This window comes from Phyllobates terribilis, unplaced genomic scaffold (genome assembly GCF_046119375.1).
Source record: "Phyllobates terribilis strain yellow unplaced genomic scaffold, ASM4611937v1 Scaffold_5__5_contigs__length_657084704, whole genome shotgun sequence".
In the NCBI taxonomy this organism is placed as follows: domain Eukaryota; kingdom Metazoa; phylum Chordata; class Amphibia; order Anura; family Dendrobatidae; genus Phyllobates; species Phyllobates terribilis.
The window spans coordinates 54,831,832-54,856,548 of NW_027362765.1; the positions used below are offsets into that span (position 1 = coordinate 54,831,832).

General features: G+C 46.8%; 1 protein-coding gene across 1 annotated transcript; it reads left to right on the plus strand.

Annotated features, from left to right (window-relative positions):
• The first annotated feature begins 243 nt into the window (after nucleotides 1–243).
• Nucleotides 244–24,717, plus strand: LOC141271954 (uncharacterized). Its single transcript, XM_073682205.1, has 5 exons — nucleotides 244–304; nucleotides 20,980–21,129; nucleotides 21,259–21,438; nucleotides 21,522–21,645; nucleotides 23,131–24,717. The coding sequence occupies exons 2-5, from the start codon at nucleotides 21,052–21,054 to the stop codon at nucleotides 24,366–24,368; spliced, it is 1,620 nt and encodes a 539-aa protein (XP_073538306.1). The 5' UTR covers nucleotides 244–304; nucleotides 20,980–21,051; the 3' UTR covers nucleotides 24,369–24,717.

Sequence of the window (24,717 nt, forward strand, 5' to 3'; positions counted from 1 at the left end):
AGTAATGGGGGATCTCCACATACCTCCACCTGCAGAGCCGCCACCACATATATGACTGTGACTGAATCCTAGTGGGTGATAGGATCTGCTCCCTCCGTCCACCAGGATTCAGTCATGTTCCCGTTATCACACACAGTCTGTTCCTTCTTATTCTCGCTGCCATCATTACCTGACACTCAGCTTCATGTCTGACATGTGGCCGCTTCCTACACACTCTACAATAACTCCTCCCCTCCTGTGACCTCATCACAGGTCCTGTGCGCACAGAACAGCCATATATGTGGTGGCGGCTCTGCAGGTGGAGGTATGTGGAGATCCCCCATTACTGGGCGGGGGGACATTAACCCCTCCATTCCCGGAGATAGTGCCCCCTCCCCCCAGTTCTGCCATGTGTATATGTACAGTAATATAACGCTGGATGTGCTCATGTATACAGGGGACATTAACCCCTCCATTCCCGGAGATAGTGCCCCCCTCCCCCCAGTTCTCCCATGTGTATATGTACAGTAATATAACGCTGGATGTGCTCATGTATACAGGGGACATTAACCCCTCCATTCCTGGAGATAGTGCCCCCCTCCCCCAGTTCTGCCATGTGTATATGTACAGTAATATAACGCTGGATGTGATCATGTATACAGGGGGCATTAACCCCTCCTTTCCCGGAGATAGTGCCCCCTTCCCCCAGTTCTGCCATGTGTATATGTACTGTAATATAACGCTGGATGTGCTCATGTATACAGGGGACATTAACCCCTCCATTCCTGGAGATAGTGCCCCCTTCCCCCAGTTCTCCCATGTGTATATGTACAGTAATATAACTCTGGATGTGCTCATGTATACAGGGGGCATTAACCCCTCCATTCCCGGAGATAGTGCCCCCCTTCCCCCAGTTCTGCCATGTGTATATGTACTGTAATATAACGCTGGATGTGATCATGTATACAGGGGACATTAACCCCTCCATTCCCGGAGATAGTGCCCCCCTCCCCCCAGTTCTGCCATGTGTATATGTACAGTAATATAACTCTGGATGTGCTCATGTATACAGGGGGCATTAACCCCTCCATTCCCGGAGATAGTGCCCCCCTCCCCCCAGTTCTGCCATGTGTATATGTACAGTAATATAACGCTGGATGTGCTCATGTATACAGGGGACATTAACCCCTCCATTCCCGGAGATAGTGCCCCCCCTCCCCCAGTTCTGCCATGTGTATATGTACAGTAATATAACGCTGGATGTGATCATGTATACAGGGGGCATTAACCCCTCCTTTCCCGGAGATAGTGCCCCCTTCCCCCAGTTCTGCCATGTGTATATGTACAGTAATATAACGCTGGATGTGCTCATGTATACAGGGGGCATTAACCCCTCCATTCCTGGAGATAGTGCCCCCTTCCCCCAGTTCTGCCATGTGTATATGTACAGTAATATAACGCTGGATGTGATCATGTATACAGGGGGCATTAACCCCTCCTTTCCCGGAGATAGTGCCCCCTTCCCCCAGTTCTGCCATGTGTATATGTACTGTAATATAACACTGGATGTGCTCATGTATACAGGGGACATTAACCCCTCCATTCCTGGAGATAGTGCCCCCTTCCCCAGTTCTGCCATGTGTATATGTACAGTAATATAACGCTGGATGTGCTCATGTATACAGGGGGCATTAACCCCTCCATTCCCCCAGTTCTGCCATGTGTATATGTACAGTAATATAACGCTGGATGTGCTCATGTACACAGGGGGCATTAACCCCTCCATTCCCCCAGTTCTGCCATGTGTATATGTACAGTAATATAACGCTGGATGTGATCATGTATACAGGGGGCATTAACCCCTCCATTCCCCCAGTTCTGCCATGTGTATATGTACAGTAATATAACGCTGGATGTGCTCATGTATACAGGGGGCATTAACCCCTCCATTCCCGGAGATAGTGCCCCCTTCCCCCAGTTCTGCCATGTGTATATGTACAGTAATATAACGCTGGATGTGCTCATGTATACAGGGGGCATTAACCCCTCCATTCCCAGAGATAGTGCCCCCTTCCCCCAGTTCTGCCATGTGTATATGTACAGTAATATAACGCTGGATGTGCTCATGTATACAGGGGACATTAACCCCTCCTTTCCCGGAGATAGTGCCCCCTTCCCCCAGTTCTGCCATGTGTATATGTACAGTAATATAACGCTGGATGTGCTCATGTATACAGGGGGCATTAACCCCTCCATTCCAGGAGATAGTGCCCCCTCCCCCCCACTTCTGCTATGTGTATATGTACAGTAATATAACACTGGATGTGCTCATGTGTACAGGGGGCATTAACCCCTCCATTCCCGGAGATAGTGACCCCTCCCCCCAGTTCTGCCATGTGTATATGTACAGTAATATAATGCTGGATGTGCTCATGTATACAGGGGGCATTAACCCCTCCATTCCCGGAGATAGTGCCCCCTCCCCCAGTTCTACCATGTGTATATGTACAGTAATATAACGCTGGATGTGCTCATGTATTCAGGGGGCATTAACCCCTCCATTCCCGGAGATAGTGACCCCTCCCCCCAGTTCTGCCATGTGTATATGTACAGTAATATAACGCTGGATGTGCTCATGTATACAGGGGACATTAACCCCTCCATTCCTGGAGATAGTGGCCCCTTCCCCCAGTTCTGCCACGTGTATATGTACAGTAATATAATGCTGGATGTGCTCATGTATACAGGGGGCATTAACCCCTCCATTCCCGGAGATAGTGCCCCCCTCCCCCAGTTCTGCCATGTGTATATGTACAGTAATATAATGCTGGATGTGCTCATGTATACAGGGGGCATTAACCCCTCCATTCCTGGAGATAGTGCCCCCTTCCCCCAGTTCTGCCATGTGTATATGTACAGTAATATAATGCTGGATGTGCTCATGTATACAGGGGGCATTAACCCCTCCATTCCTGGAGATAGTGCCCCCTTCCCTGAGTTCTGCCATGTGTATATGTACAGTAATGTAACGCTGGATGTGCTCATGTATACAGGGGACATTAACCCCTCCATTCCCGGAGATAGTGCCCCCTTCCTCCAGTTCTGCCATGTGTATATGTACAGTAATATAACGCTGGATGCGCTCATGTATACAGGGGACATTAACCCCTCCATTCCCGGAGATAGTGCCCCCCTCCCCCCAGTTCTGCCATGTGTATATGTACAGTAATATAACGCTGGATGTGCTCATGTATACAGGGGATATTAACCCCTCCATTCCCGGAGATAGTGCCCCCTCCCCCCAGTTCTGCTATGTGTATATGTACAGTAATATAACGCTGGATGTGCTCATGTATACAGGGGATATTAACCCCTCCATTCCCGGAGATAGTGCCCCCTTCCTCCAGTTCTGCCATGTGTATATGTACAGTAATATAACGCTGGATGTGCTCATGTATACAGGGGTCATTAACCCCTCCATTCCCGGAGATAGTGCCCCCTTCCTCCAGTTCTGCCATGTGTATATGTACAGTAATATAACGCTGGATGTGCTCATGTATACAGGGGTCATTAACCCCTCCATTCCCGGAGATAGTGCCCCCTTCCCCCAGTACTGCCATGTGTATATGTACAGTAATATAACGCTGGATGTGCTCATGTACAGTGGTGGCCAAAAGTATTGGCACCCCTGAAATTCTGTCATAATACTCAGTTTCTTCCTGAAAATGATTGCAATCACAAATTCTTTGGTATTATTATCTTCATTTAATTTGCTTGCAAGGAAAAAACACAAAAGAGAATGACGCAAAAAATCAAATCATTGATCATTTCACACAAAACTCAAAAAAAGGGCCAGACAAAAGTATTGGCACCCTCAGCCTAATACTTGGTTGCACAACCTTTAGCCGAAATAACTGCGAACAACCGCTTCCGGTAACCATCAATGAGTTTCTTACAATGCTCTGCTGGAATTGTAGACCATTCTTCTTGGCAAACTGCTCCAGGTCCCTGATATGTGAAGGGTGCCTTCTCCAAACTGCCATTTTGAGATCTCTCCACAGGTGTTCTATGGGATTCAGGTCTGGACTCATTGCTGGCCACCTTAGAAGTCTCCAGTGCTTTCTCTCAAACCATTTTATAGTGCTTTTGGAAGTGTGTTTTGGGTCATTGTCCTGCTGGAAGACCCATGACCTCTGAGGGAGACCCAGCTTTCTCATACTGGGCCCTACATTATGCTGCAAAATTTGTTGGTAGTCTTCAGACTTCATAATGCCATGCACACGGTCAACAGTCCAGTGCCAGAGGCAGCAAAGCAACCCCAAAACATCAGGGAACCTCCGCCATGTTTGACTGTAGGGACCGTTTTCTTTTCTTTGAATGCCTCTTTTTTTTCCTGTACACTCTATGTTGATGCTTTTTCCCAAAAAGCTCTACTTTTGTCTCAGCTGACCAGAGAACATTCTTCCAAAACGTTTTAGGCTTTCTCAGGTAAGTTTTGGCAAACTCCAGCCTGGCTTTTTTATATCTCGGGGTAAGAAGTGGGGTCTTCCTGGGTATCCTACCATACAGTCCCTTTTCATTCAGACGCCGACGGATAGTACGGATTGACACTGTTGTACCCTCGGACTGCAGGGCTGTTTGAACTTGTTTGGATGTTAGTCGAGGTTCTTTATCCACCATCCGCACAATCTTGGGTTGAAATCTCTCGTCAATTTTTCTTTTCCGTCCACATCTACGGAGGTTAGCCACAGTGCCATGGGCTTTAAACTTCTTGATGACACTGCGCACGGAAGACACAGGAACATTCAGGTCTTTGGAGATGGACTTGTAGCCTTGAGATTGCTCATGCTTCCTCACAATTTGGTTTCTCAAGTCCTCAGACAGTTCTTTGGTCTTCTTTCTTTTCTCCATGCTCAGTGTGGTACACACAAGGACACAGGACAGAGGTTGAGTCAACTTTAATCCATGTTAACTGGCTGCAAGTGTGATTTAGTTATTGCCAACACCTGTTAGGTGCCACAGGTAAGTTACAGGTGCTGTTAATTACACGAATTAGAGAAGCATCACATGATTTTTCAAACAGTGCCAATACTTTTGTCCACTCCCTTTTTTAGGTTTGGTGTGGAATTATATCCAATTTGGCTTTAGGACAATTCTTTTTGTGTTTTTTCATTGAAGACAAATTAAATGAAGATAATAATACCAAAGAATTTGTGATTGCAATCATTTTCAGGAAGAAACTGAGTATTATCTGACAGAATTGCAGGGGTGCCAATACTTTTGGCCACCACTGTATACAGGGGGCATTAACCCCTCCATTCCTGGAGATAGTGCCCCCCTTCCCCCAGTTCTGCCATGTGTATATGTACAGTAATATAACGCTGGATGTGATCATGTATACAGGGGTGGTCACTCTGCTTTGGGGACAGATGACACTTTCTCTCTGGGTTGGAGATTTAGAGAGAATGGAAATGTGTCACGCTGTCTCAACGTACAGAAGGTCAGGGGCCTGAGCTGACCCTAAACAGGGGCCCTGACTAATCCCTCAACCTGGAGGTACTGTTAATGGTACAGAGGTCCAGGCCGCCAGCGTAACCCTAAACTCCTGAATATCCCTGAACCTCTGTAATCTAGTCCTGAGAAGGACCCCGATCACAACCATGGGGAACAGGATAGAAAATGCCCAAACACAGTACTAAAAAACGAGACAGTACAAGGGGAAAACCAAAAACCACCTTGCATACAAAAAACTCACACCACAATTACAGAGGGAACAACAACAGGTTAGGAGATAAATGATAAAGGGAGGAAGGGAAGAAACCACACCGTATACTCTTCGCTTCGAACTCCACCAAACAACGATCCGCTCTGTAGGTCTGCAAGAAATGCTTTCACCGACAACTTCCCTATCAGGCCAGCAGGTATTTGAAGGAATCCCAATCCAGCAGCATTAACTGCAGCTGGGCGAGGCAGAGCCTCGTCAAGCACAGAGGGAGAGAATTAACTCCCTCACTACCAAAACACAAAGCACCAAAAACTCAGCTGCGAGAAGTCAGGCTGTGTAGTCATGACGATCTTCGTGGCGACACACCCGTGACAGTACCCCCCCTTCTACGAGGGGCCTCCGGACCCTCAGGGCCAGGTTTATCCGGGTGAGTCGTGTGGAAGGCCCGAATTAACCGGTCTGCGTTAATATCTGACGCAGGAACCCACATTCTCTCCTCATGACCATACCCTTTCCAATGAACCAGGTACTGAAGGGACCGGCGACTAAAACGTGAATCGATGACTTTCGATACCTGAAACTCCAAATTTCCATTGACCACCACTGGAGCAGGAGGTAAAGGTGACGGTATCATTGGCGCCACATACCTCTTAAGCAAAGATCTGTGGAACACGTTATGAATTTTAAACGTAGGGGGGAGGTCAAGACGGAATGCCACCGGATTAATTATAGAACTGATCCTGTACGGCCCGATGAACCTGGGACCCAGTTTCCAGGAGGGAACCTTGAGTTTTATATTCTTAGTAGACAACCATACCCGATCGTTCACACTTAGGTCCGGACCAGACACTCTCCTCCTATCAGCCATACGTTTGTATCGGTTCCCCATAGTACTCAGATTATTCAGTACCCCTCTCCACACTGAAGCGAGTGATGACGAAAATCGTTCCTCCTCAGGAACCCCCGAAGAGCCCCCTCTACTGAAAGTACAAAACTGGGGGTGAAAACCATATGCCCCAAAAAACGGGGACTTACCAGTGGATTCGCTCCGCCTATTATTAGGAGCAAACTCCGCCAGAGGTAAGAAAGAAGCCCAGTCTTCCTGGTTCTCTGACACAAAACACCGGAGATATGTCTCCAAACTCTGGTTCAGACGTTCCGTCTGACCATTGGTCTGAGGATGAAAAGCCGAACGATAAATGCATCCCCCGCCGAGTACAAAAAGCCTTCCAGAATTTGGACACAAACTGAGACCCCCGATCCGACACCACATCGGAGGGTACCCCGTGAAGCCTCACAATCTCTCCAATGAACACCTGCGCAAGAGTTTTAGCATTAGGAAGAGCGATAAAATGTGCCATCTTGCTGAACCTGTCTACTACAACGAGAATGACCGTTTTACCCGAGGACGGCGGGAGGTCCGTAATAAAGTCCGTAGACAGATGAGTCCAAGGACGCTCCGGGATCTTCAAAGGTAAGAGGGCCCCAGACGGACGGGTATGTGGGGTCTTAGAGCGCGCACAAACCCCACAAAAGTTACCACCTCCTTATGTAAGTTAGGCCACCAAAACCGACGTGAGAGGAGATCCACAGTTGCTTTACTCCCTGGGTGTCCTGCCAAAGCTGAGTTATGGTGTGCCTCGATCACCTTTTGTCGTAGCTGATCTGGAACAAACAGTCTCCCTGGAGGTCCAACAGGGGCGTCCCCCTGAGCCTCCAATACCTCCTCCTCAAGCTCAGAGCATACTGCCGACACCACCACCCCCTCTTGAAGGATAGGAACCGGATCATCCGTATTCCCGGCCCCAGGGAAACTACAAGATAAGACATCCGCCTTCACATTTTTTGACCCAGGACGATATGTAACGACAAAATTAAACCTGGTAAAAAAACAATGACCACCTGGCTTGTCTGGGATTCAGACGTTTTGCGGACTCCAGATATAGCAGGTTCTTGTGATCGGTGATAACGGTGACTGGATGGACTGCCCCCTCCAAAAAATGGCGCCACTCTTCAAAAGCTAACTTAATGGCCAAGAGTTCCCTATTGCCGACATCGTAATTCCTCTCAGCGGACGACAATTTTTTGGAGAAAAAAGCGCACGGACGCCACTTACCAGGAGACGAACCTTGTGATAAAACTGCTCCCACCCCTACCTCAGAAGCGTCTACCTCTACAATGAACGGCTGTGACGCATCAGGTTGAATGAGTATGGGTGCCGAGGCAAAACATTTTTTCAAGGAGGAGAATGCTTGACAAGCCTTGTCACACCACCTAGAAAAATCCGTCCCCTTTTTTGTCATGTCTGTGAGAGGTTTAACCATGGATGAGAAATTACGAATGAATTTCCGGTAATAATTAGCAAACCCCAGGAAACGTTGTAGTGCCTTAAGATTCTCTGGCAGATCCCACTCCAGAACTGCCCGCACTTTCCCTGGGTCCATACGAAAACCGGACGCTGACACCAGGAAACCTAAAAACTGGAGTTCCTGTACGGCGAACACACACTTCTCCCATTTGGCATACAGTTTATTATCCCGCAAGATCTGTAACACCTGCCTAACATGCTCCTGATGAGACACAAGATCAGGCGAGTAAATTAAGATGTCATCCAGATATATGACCACAAATTGACCCACCAGGCGGCGAAAAATGTCATTAACAAAGTGTTGGAACACCGCAGGGGCATTAGTCAGACCGAATGGCATGACAAGGTTCTCATAATGCCCCTCCGGAGTGTTAAACGCCGTCTTCCACTCATCCCCCTCCTTCATCCTAATCAGATTGTACGCCCCCCTGAGATCCAACTTAGAGAACCACTTGGTGCCCACGATCTGATTAAAAAGATCGGGGATAAGTGGGAGTGGATACGGATCTCGGACCGTAATCCGATTAAGTTCACGGAAATCCAGGCAAGGGCGTAGGCCTCCATCTTTCTTCTTCACAAAGAAGAACCCCGCGGCCACCGGGGAAGATGAAGGTCTAATATGCCCCTTAGCCAGACTCTCTGAAATATAATCCTTCATGGCCTGCCTTTCCGGACCAGATAGGTTATACAACCTAGATTTAGGTAAATTGGCCCCAGGAAGCAATTTTACAGAACAGTCATACACGCGATGAGGAGGTAGTTCCTGACACCCTTTCTCCGAGAATACATCCTCAAAGTCCGCCAGAAATGGAGGTAAGACCCTAGGAGTGACAGCACCGATGACCGTATTCATGCAGTTTTTATTACAGAATTCACTCCATTGGCTTATCTCCCTGGATTGCCAATTAATAACCGGATTATGCTTAGTTAACCAAGGAAGGCCCAACACAATAGGAGTGGGAAGACCCTCCAACACGTAACAAGACAACAGTTCTTTATGTATCGCTCCCACTTGAAGATTTACGTTATGCACCACTTGCAAAAAACTTCCCTGACCGAGAGGCCTGGCGTCGATCGAAAATATGGGGACGGGTTTAGCCAACATATTCAATAGCATACCTTGAACCCAGGCAAACAGAGCGTCCACCAGATTAGCCCCGGCCCCACTATCTAGGAGAACAGATATCCTCTCAGTTCTCGTACCCACCACCACGAGAAACTGAGATGAACCTAGGGACGAAATACCTACTCCCAGATTGCCGTCCACCACACAACCTGGGATCAACAGTTTTCCGACGACTCTTTACTCTGCAAAGGACGGGATGGACACCCCCCAATAAAATGTCCCTTTCTCCCGCAGAAGAAGCAACTTCCAGTCTTGTGGCGCACCGCCGGTCCCCTACCCCGGAATGATGTCCCTCCTAACTGCATAGGCTCCTCTGGACTGACCAGGGGAACCTCCATATGAGGGGACCTTGTAGGAGGTGGAGTCATCACAGGGAACAGAGTTATCCCGCACCTCTCCCGAAGCCATCTGTCAATGCGAATAGCAAGGGCCATAGCGGCTTCCAGTGAGGCGGGAGGATCATACTGTGCCAACACATCCTTTAATTTGTCAGATAACCCTTGACAAAACTGGCTCCTAAGAGCCGGGTCGTTCCACTGGGTGTCCGTGGCCCACCTACGGAACTCCGAACAGAATTCCTCCGCCGGACGATCTCCCTGGTGGATCCTACGTAACTTAGATTCAGCAAGGGAGATCCGATCCGGGTCATCATATACAAGACCCAGAGCAGAGAAAAACCCATCTACTGACCGGAGAGCCGGAGAGCCCGGGGGAAGAGAGAATGCCCAAGATTGTGGGTCCCCTTGTAGGAGCGAGATGACAATTCCCACCCTTTGCTCCTCACTCCCCGATGACCGAGGCCGCAGCCGAAAGTACAACATGCATGCCTCCCGGAAAACAAAAAACTTGTCCCGCCCCCCAGTGAACCTGTCAGGGAGAGCTACTTTAGGTTCTGGTCTGGCTTGCTCCTGGGGATACAAAACCTTGGACTTAACGTCCGCCAGCTCCATGGACAAACTCTGCAACTGCCGAGCTAGACTGGCTACTGGATCCATGGTGGCTGGAGAGAATTTTTTTTTTTTTTTGTGTCGGTCGGTGAAAATGTCACGCTGTCTCAACGTACAGGAGGTCAGGGGCCTGAGCTGACCCTAAACAGGGGCCCTGACTAATCCCTCAACCTGGAGGTACTGTTAATGGTACAGAGGTCCAGGCCGCCAGCATAACCCTAAACTCCTGAATATCCCTGAACCTCTGTAATCTAGTCCTGAGAAGGACCCTGATCACAACAATGGGGAACAGGATAGAAAATGCCCAAACACACAAGACAGTACAAGGGGAAAACCAAAAACCACCTTGCATACAAAAAACTCACACCACAATTACAGAGGGAACAACAACAGGTTAGGAGATAAATGATAAAGGGAGGAAGGGAAGAAACCACACCGTATACTCTTCGCTTCGCCCTCCACCAAACAACAATCCGCTCTGTAGGTCTGCAAGAAATGCTTTCACCGACAACTTCCCTATCAGACCAGCAGGTATTTGAAGAAATCCCAATCCAGCAGCATTAACTGCAGCTGGGCGAGGCAGAGCCTCGTCAAGCACAGAGGGAGAGAATTAACTCCCTCACTACCAAAACACAAAGCACCAAAAACTCAGCTGCGAGAAGTCAGGCTGTGTAGTCGCGACGATCTTCGTGGCGACACACCCATGACAAAATGTCTGGTTTTTATATTCTTAGAAATCTGGGAAAATGTAAAACCTGTAATTTCCCTAATTTTGGCTGTAATAGTTTAGAGTAAAGGGATTCTCTTATACTTCGGACCTGAATGGCAGAGGAAATGTCTTGATGAATGGGCCCCATTGTGTTCTGGAATTTGTCTCCGCAAAATTCGTTTTCTAGGGCTGAAGGTGGAGATGAATTAAAGGGATATTCTATCAGCACTATCACAGTATTTGGCGTTAGTTTCGATGACTGATAATAATTACTGTAGGAAATGATCTCAGGATTCGCTGCACACACTGGGAACATCCGCAGTATAAAGTAATCAGCTCTAATCAGCTCTACAGATATGAATCCACATCAGGTCAATATCTGCTGCAGATTGTATCCGGATACAACGCAAAGGGGAAAATGAAGAAAACCTTTCACCAAATGTTTCATGTTGTATTCTGGATACATGATGTAATAGTGGCTGCTGAGTGGAATTAAATTTTTAATTTTTTTAATTTCACCTCAGCCTTGCAGAGATATTAGCAATCAAAGGTTTTGGCACCTAAAGATTTTACATGCACTCTGACTTTTAAACAGTTCTCAGACAGTGTTCACTGAGGACTTGCACTTCTTTTTCTTCTATGGTGCTGATCCAGGGCACACAGGGCAATTGTCAAGGGCATCCATCCCCATAGGGTCCCTCAACATTTACAAGCTGAATCTTCAGTTGAGCGAGTCCCTTGAAAACTGCACCTTTTCTTCAAGTTTGTCATTTTGCAATATACAGACATAGGCCACAGCCCCACTATCAGTATTTGGTCAGTATTCGGTCAGTATTTTTTCTCAGGAGTGGGAGCCAAAATCAGGAGTGGGTGATAAATGCAGAATTGGTGCACTTGTTTCTATTATACCTTTTCTCTGATTGTTCCTCATCTGGTTTTGGCTCCCACTCCTGAGAAAAAATACTGACCAAATACTGATAGTGGGGCCGTGGCCTAATTCTGTCAACAGCTCTACCTGGAGAGAATGGAGGAAAATCTCTCCAAAACCCCTCTGGTTTGTCATCTACCTAGAGATCAAAAGGATCAGATATTTGAATAAAAAATTCCCATTCCTTATTGCCTATAATATCATCTGACAGGAGGTCCTCATACATATTAGCTAAGCGGTGGCACCCAACTATAATCAAATGTGTACGGGACATTAAAGGGGGTTATCCAGTGCTGTCACCGTCGTTCACATTAGAAGTGAGCAGCGCCAATAATGTAATGACAGGCTCATCTTCTGAGACCTCAGATGGTGCACATGTCCCATTTCAATAAATAGGACACATCGTGAAAGCGTGCGTGTTGGGTCGTAACTTCACGGTATCGCTCACTTCCGATGCAAAAGTGAGCAACTCTAGATGTTGACTGAAAATCCATTGAAGCCTGAATATGTGTAGCGGCAGGATAATATTTTATCATGCAGTACAGCACAAAAATGCCTCTCTAGATGTCCCAAACAAAAGACCAAAGTGCAGCACAAAATAACTCTCTAGCACAGCCAAACAAATACTACAGCTTTGCACAAAATATCTTCCTAGTAGTATCACACAAATACCAGTTGGCTGCACTAAATTCTTCCCCAGCAGCCCAAACAAATACAACAGTGCAGCACTAAACAACTAAGCATTCAATCTGATCTTCCCTACATCACTAGCAGCCACATCTTCCTCATTCCCACCACTTGTAGTATGGCAAGATTGTCTTAGATCTTCCTCAGGTCTTCTGTAGTCTTCCCCTGTATCCAGGAACTGTGGTCATGTGACCATGATGTCACCACTGGTCTTTAAAGCCTTGCATTATCAGTGCAGTTTCTGAGAGGCTTAAAGGGATTCTGTCAGCAGGTTTTTGGTATGGTGTCTGAGAGCTAGATAGTTTAGCAGCAGAGAGCTTGTCAGCAATGTATACTTACCTTTACTTAAGAATAACCAACAAAGTCCAGCTCATCCTTTCCGAAATCGATCTACTCAGTGGAAAATCCCGGAGAGAACGCCTTGGCATGGCGTGGAGATAAGTACATCCAGTGAAGCGAGGAAATCCAGCTTTCAAGGTATATAAAAAATAAAACTTTATGTGTAGTCCATTAAAATGGAAAAGAGGTGTATATACTTGACGAAAATTTTGGGTGAGCTCCTCGGTAAAAACCAGCGCCTTTTGAAAGCTGTACCGTTCTTAGTCTTGGTGTGTAACTAATGAACATCAATAGCTGTCTTATAAGTCCACCGACTCACAGATGGGCTGTACAACACAGATGACACGTGTAATCAACTACATTACGAAGTAATGAAGAGTAATTTGCATATTTTCAGGATGTGATGGGATGTTAAAAACAATCATGAAAGAAACAAAAAAAATATATATACCTGTGTGTATATATATATATATATATATATATATATATATATATATATATATATATATATATATATATATATATTGTGACAGAGTCACTTGTGTTATATGTGAGGGGAGATATGTTTCACTACGGTTACTAGCCTTAGTGAACTGAACCTATAACTTTTCTCCAGCATGTTATATGTTGGGGGGTTAAATCGCCATTGTGAAGGGAGTGTTTTTTTGTGAATGACTTGGAGACGGAAGGGAAGTCATTCACCTTATCTCCACCTCAGGGTGTGGCTGAGCAAGGTGAAATGCTCAGATACTGTTTTTTTCTGTTGTTGGGAGTTTGGAAAGGCAAGTCTCCAGACTGTGGAAATTCAGATCAGGAGGAGCTGAAGTGTGCTGCAAATTGGTGCAGGCGAGCCCGCACTCATATGGAGTGTGTTATTCTTTGTCTTTTGTTTTACCTTTATGCCAGGAAGGCTGAGTTTATTTTGCTGAAGTCTGCAGTGCTTTATGCTTATATAATAAACCTGCAGACGAAACCGTTCCTGTGTCTACTTCCGACTGCAGCCGAGGGAGCCATCTTGCCACAGTCGGTGTGAGAGTGCAAGCAAGATTCCAAGAACACGTGTACCTGCCACAGAGATCGGTGGTTGTCCTGGGTAAAGGCTGCCAGCCAGCCAGTGATGTCCGGCAGCATGGAGGAGCTCCTCGAGCACCTGCTCCAGAGCCAGCAACATCAACAGCACCTGCAGAGCCAGCAGAACATGCAGCAGCAGCACCGGGAGCGTTTACCCCAGCCACGAGAGCAGCAGCAACAGAACCAGCAGGTACAGCAGGAAACAAATAAACTCCTGATGCAGCAGATCCCAAGGCAGATGGACCTCCTAGCAGGGGAGATCCGAAGCAGGGAAACCGCCCCTCCCCCAAGTCTAGGTGGTGTTTCATATGTCCGGAAGGCGGTAAGGCATGCTATGCAAAAGATGACCCCAGGGGATGATGTTGAGGCATTTCTGACTGTATTTGAAAGGGTAGCGGAGCGGGAAAAGTTGCCGCCAAAGCAGTAGGTGGAGGTGCTGGCCCCCTATTTAACGGGTGAACCCCAAAAGGCATACTATGACCTGGCCCTGCAGGATGCACAGGAGTATGCCAAATTAAAGACAGAGATATTGGCACACTCAGGAGTGACTATGTCTGTCAGAGCACAAATGGTCCACCACTGGTCGTATGCTGGTGACAAACCCCATCGCTCACAGATGTTTGACTTGCTACACCTAGTCCAGAAGTGGCTGCAGCCAGAGTCTTCCTCTCCTGCCCAGATGGTCAAGCGTGTAGTGATGGACAGGTTCATCCATTCCCTACCTAGGCCGGTGCAGACCTGGGTTGCCCAGGGCGACCCTCGGAACGCGGACGACCTCATGGGCCTGGTAGAGAGGTACCAAGTCAAAAAATCCCTGTGGATACCGGAAATAGTCACTTCCCTGTAATGGAGTACCCAAAGGGGGACAAGCTCACCACGTAAGGGGTCTAGAGTCACAAACGGGAGTCATCCCAATCCCACTGAGGGCCCTGCAAAGACTGCTGTGAGAGATATAGTATGTTGGCGGTGTCATAATCCTGGACACATACCCGCCCGGTGCCATATGTCCCCTGAACCAATGGACTGCAGCCTAGGCCAGCGTTGTTCCTATTATGTATTATGCCTATCCGGCCTGTAGTGTGGATGGTCAACTTGGCGAGGGGCCGCAGGCGTATGCTGTGTCCATTTAATGGGGTGATGGTGCTTGAACTAAGTCTGGTGACCCTGATCAGTGCCACCCTTCCCCACCCTGATCCCTGCCAAAACTGTGGGCGTTCGCTGAATACATGGGGACGCCAAGGACTACCCGGTGGCCAGAGTGACAGTGGGAACAGACTGTGGTGCACAATCCCACGAGGTCGGGGTGGTCAAGGACCTGATACATCCCGTCATATTGGGGTACGATTTTTCTTTGTTCTGGAACTTGTGGGGGAAGGGAACCTGACTGAGTCGCGTGGACAAAAGCCAGGTCCCTGGGAAAATACCCCCATCGAAATCTGAAGTGGATGAGTTCCCATTATGTGTTCTTGCCTGTGACGAGGACGAGACTGTGACCGAGGAGGCCGACCTCCCTGAGTTAGAGGTGCCCGGAGAGAACTATGGGTCTGCTCAACTTCAGGACTTGACCTTAAAGGAGGCGTGGGACAATGTTGCTGTCTAATTGGGTTGCTCAAGAGCCGGGGGCAGACACCAGGTACCCACACTTCGCAGTTCAGGGCGAGTTATTGTATCGGGTGTCCAAACTAAGGGGTGATGAGATAGTGGAGCAGCTGTTAGTTCCAGGGCCATACCAAAGGAGGGTATTAGATATGGCCCATTCACATGTTCTGGGGGGACACCTGGGGGTCGAGAAGAGAGGATATTGAGGATGTTTTATTGGCCAGGGTGTTACCGGGAGATCCTAAACTATTGTAGGTCCTGCCCCACCTGCCAGATAACTGCCCCCTCTTTCCACTTCTGTAGTCCTCTAATCCCACTACATGTGATAGAAATCCCCTTTGAGAGGATTACCATGGACCTAGTGGAGCCCTTAGTTAAATCGGCACGGGGCCACCAATATATCCTGGTAGTCATGGACTATGCGACCCGGTCCCCGAAAGCGGTACCACTAAGGAACTCGTCGAGTAGGAGCATAGCCCGGGAACTTGTCCATATATTTGCCAGCACCGGACTGCCCAAGGAGATACTGACGGACCAAGGAACCCCATTTATGAGCAACTGCGAACCTCCGTTTACAATGCGCAGACAGACGGCCTGATGAAGCGCTTTTATAAAACCTTAAAAGCGATGCTAAAAAAGGCTGTAGAGAAGGATAGTCGTGACTGGGACTACCCGTTACCATTCCTGCTCTTCTTGGTAAGAGAGGTTCCACAAGCCTCTACTGGTTTCTCCCCGTTTGAGCTACTGTATAGACGACATCCGCGAGGGCTCCTGGATATTGCCAAGGAAACCTGGGAAGCCAAGGTTACTCCCCACCTGAGCATAATAGAACATGCATGTTGCCCAGATGCAGGAGAGAATGGCGAAAGTGATGCCTGTTGTGAAGGCACATTTCCTCCAGGCACAAGAGGCCCAGGCAAGGGTCTATAAGCGATCAGCGAGGCTGAAGCAGTTCCAGCCTGGGGATCGCGTTCTGGTGGTTATTCCCACCGTCAAGAGCAAGTTCACGGCCAAGTGGCAAGGCCCGTATGAGGTGGTGGAGAAACTCAGCGAAGTTAATTATAAAGTCCACCAGCCTGGTGGAAGAAAGCCGCACAAAGTATACCATGTGAACTTGCTCAAGCCATGGCAAGATCGGGAAACGTTGGGGGCTCCTTGTTGGGGAGCCAGTCCCAAAGACAAAATTGAGGATGTCACGATAGCAGAGACTCTACCGCCGGCACAGAAGCAACAGTGTAGACAGCTGCTGCAACGGAACCGTGACCTGCTTTCGGAATTGCCAGGGCGTACGCAGGTGGTCGAGCATGACATACTGTCGGAAGCGCATGCTAGGGTAAACCTTAAGCCCTGTAGGATTCCTTAAGCTCGCCGTGAGGGGATCTCAACTGAGGCGAAGAGTATGCTGGACCTCGGTGTGAAGAGAAATTAAAGAGTGGATGGTCGAGTTCCATCGGTCTTGTGCCAAAACCCGATGGGGAGTGGAGATTTTGTGATGACTACCGCAGGCTGAATGAGGTATCCAAGTGTGACGCATACCCGATGCCCCGCGTCGATGAACTCATTGAGGTATATTACCACCCTCGACTTGACAAAGGACTACTGGCAGATCCCCATGTCCCAGAGGGCCAAGGAGAAGACGGCTTTCTCAACGCCTGAGGGGTGTTTCCAATACACCTGAATGCTTTTCAGACTGCAGGGGGGCCCCAGCCACCTTCCAGAGGGCTATGCATCGGATCCTCAGCCCACATAAGAAGTATGCTGCAGCCTACCTTGATGACATTATCGTCTTTAGCCCAGACTGGGCTAGTCATTGTAACATACCTGGCGGCGTACTTGCATAGTGCACCATCTCCCACTATCCAAGATCGCAAACTTAATCTTCAGTCCAGTCTGCCAGCCTGGCTTCTGTTCATTCTGTCTGCTTGTCCCTGTCCTGACTGCTTAGGGCGGCAGCCCGGTTACTTCCTGATTTTTGCCGCTGCTGTGGGCACACTCCTATTGCGTCCTCAGCCTATTGCTGTCTGTCACTGGATATTTAAACCAGCTCCACCTTGAAGCTGGTGCCTGAGCAACACTTTACCCTCAGAGGGCTCCTTGCCTCTGATGTGCCAGGTCCCGCTCTGTTTTTCCTGCCTGTCCGCCTTCCTGGAGGCTGTATTCCCAGGCCTGTCTGAACACGCTCCTAGCCTGTTCGTCCCGCCTTCTGGGGGCCGCATACCCAGACCTGTTATCTGTGTCTTCTAGCCTGTTTGTCCGCCATTCTGGGGGCCGTATACCCAGACTCGCTCCTATATCTCGCTGCAGTGTCAGTTCCTGTCTGTACACTCAGTTCCTGTCTGAACACTCTCCTAGCCTGTTTGTCCGCCATTCCGGGGGCCGCATACCCGGACTCACTCCTGTTTCTCGCTGCAGTGTTAGTTCCTGTCTGAACACTCAGTTCCTGTCTGAACACTCTCCTAGCCTTTTACCTGTTTTGCTCTTTGTCCGTACCTTCCCTTTTTCTGCGGAGTCTGAACCTGCACCTAACTCCTACTCGTTGTCGCTGTACTTCCGTCTGTGAGTTTGGAGCCCACTCGCTACTTCATTACAAGTAGCTTGTGTGTATCTGGTTCTGCCTTTCCCTTCCAGTCTGTTCAGTGTGAACAGAGCCCTGTCCTCTCTGCTCTGCCTTGTTCACCGCTCCGGCGGTTCCTTCCTGCTCTGCCTTGCTCACCGCTCCGGCGGTTCCTTCCTGCTCTGCCTTGCTCACCGCTCCGGCGGTTCCTCTCTGCTCTGCCTTGCTCACCACTCTGGCGGTTCCTTCCTGCTCTGCCTTGCTCACCGCTCCGGCGGTTCCTTCCTGCTCTGCCTTGCTCACCGCTCCGGCGGTTCCTCTCTGCTCTGCTTTGTTCACCGCTCCGGCGGTTTCACTCTGCTTTGCCTTGCTCACCGCTCCGGCGGTTCCTTCCTGCTCTGCCTTGCTCACCGCTCCGGCGGTTCCTCTCTGCTCTGCCTTGCTCACCGCTCCGGCGGTTCCTCTCTGCTCTGCCTTGCTCACCGCTCCGGCGGTTCCTCTCTGCTCTGCCTTGCTCACCGCTCCGGCGGTTCCTTCCTGCTCTGCCTTGCTCACCGCTCCGGCGGTTCCTCTCTGCTCTGCTTTGTTCACCGCTCCGGCGGTTTCACTCTGCTCTGCCTTGCTCACCGCTCCGGCGGTTCCTTCCTGCTCTGCCTTGCTCAGCGCTCCGGCGTTCCTCTCTGCTCTGCCTTGCTCACCACTCCAGCGGTTTTGCCCTGCTCTGCCTTGCTCACCGCTCCGGCGGTTCCACTCTGCTCTGCCTTGTCCACCGCTCCGGCGGTTCTTCTCTGCTCTGCTTGTCTACCGCATCTGCGTTTCTGTTCCTGAATCCCAGTCTGTACTGGACCCTATCCAGCCTGCGCTCCAACCTGCTAGTGCCTCCCTGTCTGCACTCCAGCCGTGCTTGCCAGTACCCCCCCCTGTCTGCATACCAGCTGTGCTTGCCAGTATCCTCCTGTCTGCACTCCAGCCGAGCCTGCCAATACCCACATGTCTGTGTGCCAGCCTAACCTGCCTGTTCCTGTATTCCCCGGTGTGGGTCAACTGCCGTGTCCGGGGTCTGACCTGGAGTCGCACCTGGTCCCTCTGCTCGGTTCCTCCTTGGTCCACGGAGTCGACTAAGCCGCCGTTCGACCTTGGTCGGATCGGGTTGATACTTAGTTACGCTCCTCCAGGCACTCCTCGGTTCATGGTACAGTGGGATCACTAATCACGCACAAGCCAGTCAGCCCAGGCGTGTGCATAACAGTCATCTGCCAAAGATATAGGCGATTCTGGATTCTCTTGAGGACAGCAGGATTTACAATAATTCCAAAAAAATGTGCCATTGGAAAGGAGGAGGCCAAGTACTTAGGCTATGTCATCTGGAGAGGCGAAATTAAGCCACAGGTAAATAAAATCGAGACAATTCAGAACTGGCCGCAACCCCTCTCCAAGAAGCAGGTGAGTGTATTTTTTGGAATCGTGGGATATTACGGGCAGTTTATCCCAAATTTTGCCATGATTGCCACACCACTGACAGACCTTCTGAAAGGCACCAAATCAACGATGGCGAAATGGATGGTTAAAACTGACATGACGTTCCAAAAGCTGAAGCTGGCGCTGTGTAAGCAGCCGGTCCTAGTCGCACCAGACTTTACTAAAGAATTTGTGGTCCAGACAGACGCCTCAGAAGTTGGCCTAGGAGCCGTGCTGTCCCAAGAGATAAATGGTGAAGAGCATCCCATCCTGTATATGAGCCGGAAACTCTCGTCCTGCGAGAAAAATTATGCCATTATGGAAAAAGAGTGCTTAGCCATAAAATAAGCCATAGACATGCTAAGATATTACTTACTTGGCCGAAAATTTAAACTGGTGTCAGACCATGCCCCTTTGAGATGGATGAGGGAAAAGAAGGGTAAGAATGCCCGGGTAACTAGGTGGTTCTTAGGTCTCCATGACTTTAATTTTCACGTGGAGCATAGACCCGGGAAGTTACACACTAATGCTGATGCCCTCTCCAGAATTCCCTGTTTGGTGTCTGAAGGTGCCAAACCCCCGGCTTTGGGCAGAGGGGGGGAATATGTGACAGAGTCACTGGTGTTATATGTGAGGGGAGATATGTTTCACTATGGCTACTAGCCTTAGTGAACTGAACCTACAACTTTTTTTCCAGCATGTTATATGTTGGGGGGGTTAAATCACCATTGTGAAAGGAGTGTTTTTTTGTGAAAGACATAGAGACGGGAGGGAAATCATTCACCTTATCTCCACCTCACGGTGTGGCTGAGCAAGGTTAAATGCTTAGACACTGTTTTTTTTTCGGTTGTTGGGAGTTTGGAGCGGTAAGTCTCCAGACTGTGGAACTTCAGCTCAGGAGGAGCTGAAGTGTGCTGCAAATTAGTGCAGGTGAGCTCGCACACATATGGACTGTGTTATTCTTTTTTTGTTTTACCTTTATGCCATCAAGGCTGAGTTTATTTTGCTGAAGTCTGCAGTACTTTATGCTGATATAATAAACCTGCAGACGAAACCGTTCCTGTGTCTATTTCCGACTGTAGCCGAGCGAGCCGCCTTGTCACAATATATATATATTTATTAACACAATTACATATAAGAGTTGACTAATAAGAATTAATAATGATACATAATTTCCTTCCTTATATTTAGTCCCGTAGGGGCCCGTGTATTTAAATAGTAAATCCAAAAGGCTTACCCTATCTCGGAGAGATCACACCCGATGTCTTCCACGTACGCATGAAGTGATATGTTCAATAGCATAAACAATTAAGTGAGATATGTTTCTATTATGGGACGAAATAAAGTTTTTGGATGCTTTAGATTTATTGCAATTTGTATTGCGAATATAACATCTACACATTCTATCTCCTCATACGTTTCCCCTTATTATCTCCTGTAATTGTGTTAGTACATGGGACTTTTTATAATTTTGCATCTTCCCATTCAGGTCTCTACAATATCGGATCTTCTCAGTGGAGATTTTCTATATAAGAGAATTTTCTTGATTGACCCATCAAGGATGGATAGAGACAAGGACAAGATGGCGGAGAAGATATTACACCTCACCCTAGAGATCCTCTTCCGGCTTACTGGAGAGGTGAGAGATTCTGATGACATCACATTACATCATTCTTATCTATTGGAATAACAGATGGACAGAACTGGAGAGGTGAGGACTCTGGAAATGTCTGTAGTGAGATTTATTAATGTGTCTCTCCATAACCAGGATTACAAAGTAGTGAAGAAGACCTCTAGTGAGTGCTGTCAGGCCCCTGTGTCTGAGGGATGGGGAAGACCACTGAGCACAATCACGAGGCCTGGATCTTACCCCCTGATACATGAGGACATCAATGACCAGAAGATCCTAGAAATCACGTACAAGATGATTGAGCTGCTGACTGGAGAGGTGACACTGCTGGGAATGGTGGGACATTATACCGTAATGCTATAAAGGGATCGGGGTGATAACCGTATCATTGTATGTGTCAGGTTCCTGTAAGGTGTCAGGATGTCGCCATCTATTTCTCCATGGAGGAGTGGGAATATTTAGAAGGACACAAAGATCTGTTCAAGGATGTCATGATGGAGGTTCCCAAGCCCCTCACATCCCCAGGTAATAGATAGTACTAAATTCAGACTGGTTCCTGGAATGTCATTTCTTTTTAAATATTATCTTATTTGCAAACACCCATACCCAACCCGACTGCAAAATATCTGACGCACTATGTTATGTTCAAGGGTTTCATACGGGGTTGGCTTTCTTTTTTGACTTTACTCATGCACTGACCAAGGACGTTGGTTGGAGGACCATTCTTCAAACTCAGTCCAATGTTGGATTGCACTGGTGAACACAGTCAGGAGAGGTTCCCTGTGCAGTAACGGTATATAGGCCCTTTGCAGTCTAGTAGTTCATCATAAAGCAAAATTCCGCCTGCTTTGGTGATGGAAATGGGCCCCCTTACCTCTTGGGCCCCTGTGTAGTCTCACAAGTTGCATAAATGATATGTCTGCCCGTGGTGGATAATTGTCCATTCACATTCGAACTGGAAATTCCTACAGATACACACTGAGGTCAGTAATAGCAACAAATGGCAGAGTCACAAATTCCACTAATAATTAAATTAATGTAGAGTTGTGGCACCACGAATATTAGGAAACGTCTTCAAAACACAATTATGATCACTACATGACTACCAGTGTATATTATAAGGCTAAATTCGTCATTGGCTGCTGCAGCCATACACTGGACTTTAAGATTTATGATGTGTACATCATTTAAAGCTTCAAAAAAAATGGACAGTTTTGTCTATCCAAATTGAACACCAATTATCCACTATAGTGAGGTGAAGTAAAGTACAATAAAAATACAATAACAATAAAATTCTTTCCACTCCCCAGCGCATCAGCGATCAATATCTTCCCTATTTTTTAATGGACAAGGTCAGGTACAATACGACACAGAAACTGAGAAAAAATATATATTCTAGAAAATAAGGTCAACATGTTCACATTTCTGAGGGCCTGATATAAACCTGCAGATGCATTATTCTCCTACACTCAAGCAGTAGAGAAAAATTCAGAAGAGGAAATTTGTGAGAAAACAGGTGGGTTTTTATGATTATCCACTGGTCCTTGATCTGAGATAGACTTTTACCACCAATGTTGTAAGGATGCTGTACACATTAGAGTAATAGCTGCCAAATCCATTGATTTAGGTTGGACGACCCAACTTTTCAAAAAACAGAAGATGTTGGGGAAAAAAAAAGAAGAATCGGGAATATAAAATTTTAATTTTCTTGTTATTTTTTGTTTATATGGGAGATTGAGTGATGCCGGAGGTGTATGGTAATGGCTTCTCCCTCATCCCCATTCAAAACATACGCACTTTGGCTGAACTAAGCATGTATGGGGAGAGGTCAGTACAGGCTAACAGTTCTCTAAAATGTATGGCAACCTTAATCAGTAAATTAAATTCTGCTGCATGCTTTGCAATTTGTATGGACGTTTTTACATAGAGGTGTTATAAAATATCCATATCACATTATGGTTATATAATTTTAAAGTGAAAAAAAAAAAACCTTCATTTTACTTTTGGCAGGTGACTGTATCAATTGCTCAAAGAGACATGTGATGTCTTCTAATTTTAAGCTAGATGATCGTGGGTTCACACAAGAAACATGTAAAGAGCAAGTTATTACTCCAGATATGACTTCAGCCTATCCAAAGAAAGATCTATCATCTGCTGATTTTCAACAATTCCTATCTTTTGATCCATCACAGAATGTTAGCAAGAATAAAATAAGCAGAAGAAATGTTGAACATCAAAGATATCACAAGGGGAAGAAGTCCTATTCATGTTCAGAATGTGGGAAATGTTACACTCGGAAACTAAATCTTATTTACCATCAAAAAACTCACACAGGTGAGAAACCATTTAAAAAGAAATCACATTTTGTTAAACATGAGAAACATCACACATGTCAGAAGCCATTTTCATGTTCAGAGTGTGGGAAAGGTTTTAACTATAAAGCAAATCTTGAAACACATCAGAAAATTCACACTGGAGAGAAGCCATATTCATGTTCTGAATGTCAGAAATGTTATAGACGGAAATCAGATCTTGCTACCCATCAGAAAAGTCACACCGGGGAGAAGCCATTTTTATGTTCAGAATGTGGGAAAGGTTTTTACCAGAAATCAAATCTTGAAGTACATCAGAGAATTCACACAGGAGAGAAGCCATATTCATGTTCTGAATGTCAGAAATGTTATAGTCGGAAATCAGATCTTACTACCCATCAAAGAAGTCACACCGGGGAGAAGCCATTTTTATGTTCAGAATGTGGGAAATGTTTTAAACAGAAATCTGATCTTATTAGACATCAAAAAATTCACACAGGGGAGAAGCCATATTTATGTCCTGAATGTGGGAAATATTTTAGTCACAAATCACATCTAATTATACATCGTAGAATTCATACAGACGAGAAGCCATATTCATGTTCTGAATGTGGAAAGTGTTTTATCCACAAATCACATCTTATTAGACATCACAAAACTCACACAGGAGAGAAGCCGTATTCATGTTCTGAATGTGGGAAAACTTATAATGCTAAATTACTCCTTGTTGCACATCAAAGAATTCACACAGGGGAAAAGCCATTTTTATGTTCAGAATGTGGGAAATGTTTTAACCAAAAATCACATCTTGTTACACATCAGAGAAGTCACACAGGGGAGAAACCATATTTATGTTCAGAATGTGGAAAACGTTTTAACCAAAAATCACATCTTGTTAGACATCTGAAAGTTCACAAAGGGGAGAAGCCATGTTAATGTGGAAAAAAATTATAATGCTAATGTCAATATTTTTTTTTTATTCATTTATTAACATATAGACATTTTACATTGAGAATAATGCATATTCAACTGATAAATATTATAGATTTTCACATTAATAAAGCAGAATATTCATAAAAATTGATTATTTACGTATTTTCCAATACACAACCATAATACACAAGGTTTATAAAGTCAATACACTTATTGTTTCAAGTTTGTGTATGTGTGATTAATTATTACCCAGAATGACATGTCTAACAAAACAAGTGTTCTCTAAAACTACAAAAAAGAACTACTTTGTTGCCAAAAATTATCCTATTACAGAAATTCAGAAAGATAATTA

Coding starts and splice junctions, on each gene's coding strand:
- LOC141271954 (XM_073682205.1), top strand. CDS start 21,052: ATGGATAGAGACAAGGACAAGATGGCGGAGAAGATATTACACCTCACC. Junction 21,130..21,258: donor TCTTCCGGCTTACTGGAGAG/GTGAGAGATTCT, acceptor CTCCATAACCAG/GATTACAAAGTAGTGAAGAA. Junction 21,439..21,521: donor TTGAGCTGCTGACTGGAGAG/GTGACACTGCTG, acceptor TGTATGTGTCAG/GTTCCTGTAAGGTGTCAGGA.